This window comes from Oryzias melastigma, unplaced genomic scaffold (assembly GCF_002922805.2).
Source record: "Oryzias melastigma strain HK-1 unplaced genomic scaffold, ASM292280v2 sc00800, whole genome shotgun sequence".
Lineage (NCBI taxonomy): Eukaryota > Metazoa > Chordata > Actinopteri > Beloniformes > Adrianichthyidae > Oryzias > Oryzias melastigma.
The window spans coordinates 1-2,678 of record NW_023417387.1 but is presented as its reverse complement, the minus strand read 5'-3'; the positions used below and the strand labels follow the sequence as shown (position 1 = coordinate 2,678).

The 2,678-nt window shown below is 43.6% G+C and overlaps 1 protein-coding gene across 1 annotated transcript in view; it reads right to left on the bottom strand.

Annotated features, from left to right (window-relative positions):
• Window positions 1–2,120, bottom strand: part of LOC112138846 (matrilin-4) — a gene marked incomplete at its 5' end in the record, with an annotated part of 3,701 nt that extends 1,581 nt beyond the window's left edge. The window contains 5 exon segments of the mRNA XM_024261502.2: window positions 385–489; window positions 1,259–1,411; window positions 1,484–1,667; window positions 1,744–1,875; window positions 2,023–2,120. Coding sequence (XP_024117270.1) covers window positions 385–489; window positions 1,259–1,411; window positions 1,484–1,667; window positions 1,744–1,875; window positions 2,023–2,120 — 672 coding nt within the window.
• Between the last annotated feature and the right edge of the window lie 558 nt (window positions 2,121–2,678).

Below are 2,678 nucleotides of genomic sequence, written 5' to 3'. Positions count from 1 at the left end.
CAAGCTGAAATAAGCCAAAACAGCTAACATGTCGCTGAAATATTAGCTTAGCACCAAAATAACAAAAAAAAAGAAAAAAGCCTAAATTAGCCAAAATAGCTAGCATGTAGGTAAAATATTACCCAAACTCCAGAAAAAAAAATCAAAACTAAAACTTTAAAACCATAATTTTTAAACATAATTATGAATAATAAATTGGCACTGATATTATTCCAGAACAAATCAACTTAAACCTTAAATAACTTTCAATGTTTTACTCTCCATAAAATATATATTTTTTCAAAATGATACAAGTTAGAAATAAGCGTAAGATAACATCGATAACTGTAACTTTGACACGTGCGTTGGGACGTGTAAGCGTAAAGCTCGACACTAGAAGGATATGTTTCTGTGTCAGCTGCTCCAGGCTGCTTACGGTGTTCTGCTGGAAGTCCACCAGGTTCTCGCAGGCGCATGGATCCTTCACCTCCACCTCCCCCTGACTCTCCTCTGAGGACAAACGACACATTGGATCCACTCAAAAACGTCTCACGTTTTGTCTCAGGGTCACAGATCACTTGGTGTTTCTTGTCGTGTTGTCTTTCTATCACTAGATGGCGCAAATCATCTATGAATGAACAGCACAACCTGATCTCCACACAAATCACATGCAGGTCCATCATTCCTCTCTGAACTGAGAACTTTTACAAATGTAAGAATCGTTTAGTTAATTTAGTTATCATCTTGGATTCTTTTTTTTGTGTGAAAAGGGTAAATTAGGGCTGCACGGTGGTGCAGTGCTTAGTTTGTCCCACAGTGAGAAGGTCCCAGTTCACATCCTGGACCTTTCTGTGTGGCGTTTGCATGTTCTTCCCGTGTACACGTGGCTCCCTCCCACCGTCCAGAAACATGCTTCCAGGGTTCATTGGTCACTCTAAAGTGTTCTTATAGGAGTGCATGTGAGAGTCTGGCCCTGCGACAGACTGACAACCCATCTAGAGTGAACCCAACAGTAGCCAGGATAGGCTCCAGCAGCCTGCGATTGTGAAAATGGATGAATGGATGATGAATGGATAGATGATGAGTGCATGGATGATGAATGGATGATGAATGGATGTACTGAAAAGGTAAATTAATTTCCCTAACTGTTTGTTTTAATGTTTTGTTCCATCTTTCATTCTTCCTGCAGTCTGTCCAGACTCAACTCCAACGATATGACCTGTAGATTTTGTCAGAGTTTTCTTGTCTCGGGTGCTGTGGGATTCTGCAGGGCTCCTACCTGGACACACATTCAGCTTCAGGTTGTCTGCGATGGTGCTGATGGCGTTGAAGTCAGTGGTGTAGTAGAAATGCTTCTCCACCGGCTCGGAGGCGATCTCACGGAGCTCGTCTTCCACAGCTTTTCCGACGCCCACGGCGTACATGGTGATTCCTGCGGGGAGGGTTTCACAACGCTGAGGCGGTGCTTCTACAGCATCTCCAGCTGTTCAGAGCGGAGCCTCACCTGCTTCCTTGGCCTTCTTGGCGTACTCGCTGATGTCGTCCTGGGACCGTCCGTCTGTGAAGACCAGTCCGATTCTGGGAATGTTGCGAGCGGCCGGACGAGCGCCTTCTGCCTCTGAGAAGCTGTTCTCCAACATGTGCTTCAGGGCCAGACCCGTCATCGTCCCTTTCTCCATGTACTCCACCTGAAAACATCTCTGATGAGGCAAACGGCAAATCTCACCACACTCCGGGTGTGATCCGCCGTGGGGGCGGGGCTACCTTCATGACAGCAGCTTTGATATCCTCAGCAGTGTGGTACATGTTGAGAGGGAACTCTGTTCTGACCCGACTGGAGTACTGGACCAGACCAACTCTGGTACCATGAGTGGAGACATCCAGAGAGTCCACAACCTGGATTTAGGACAGACGTCACAAACTGATGAAGACAGAAGATCTCCAGAGAACTCCTTCAGGCAGAATCAGCTTTTCAACCCGTTAACAAGGAAACTCAGTGATCAACAGTGGATGTGTGCAGGAGAAGGTTCAGGTGTGCTGCACCTGGTTGACAAACTTTTTAACCAGCTCAAAGTTTTGAGGACGAACGCTTTTGGAGCCGTCGATCAGAAGCACCAGGTCGATGTTGGCGGACGTGCAGGCTGAAGGAGAAAACAAAAGGGGAGGAAGTGTTGAAATGTTACAGCATACAAAGATGAAACATCAACAACAAAAACATCCATGAAAAAAAAAACACTTTCTGAAGCATCACGAAAAATCCTGTTCTGGAAGAAAATCTAGTTTGGTGTTCAAATGTTTACATCCAGTCGTCCACTATCTGGCGTTTGTTTTGCTCTGATCATTGTCTGTACGTGGATGCATCAGAATGGAGACTTGATTTGCCCATTTCACTTGCTGCGTCACAAAAGAAAGCTGTTTCAAATGGGGGGGGGGGTCTGCTCCTATTCCTAATTTGAATAACAAAACACTGAGGCACACAGTTTAAAATGTACATTATTGTTTAAATCTGGATTTATAAATCCAATAAAAAAAACTACAACATGTAAATAAAAATACAAACAAACACCATTTTTATTGGAGTGGGTCTTTAAAGAAAACAACTCAGATTTATTAGAATTCTGTTTCAAATTGAACAAATGTCACAACTATTTTTAAAATTATAAATTGTTTTGATTCTTCTTATTTGTTGGGGAGTTTAC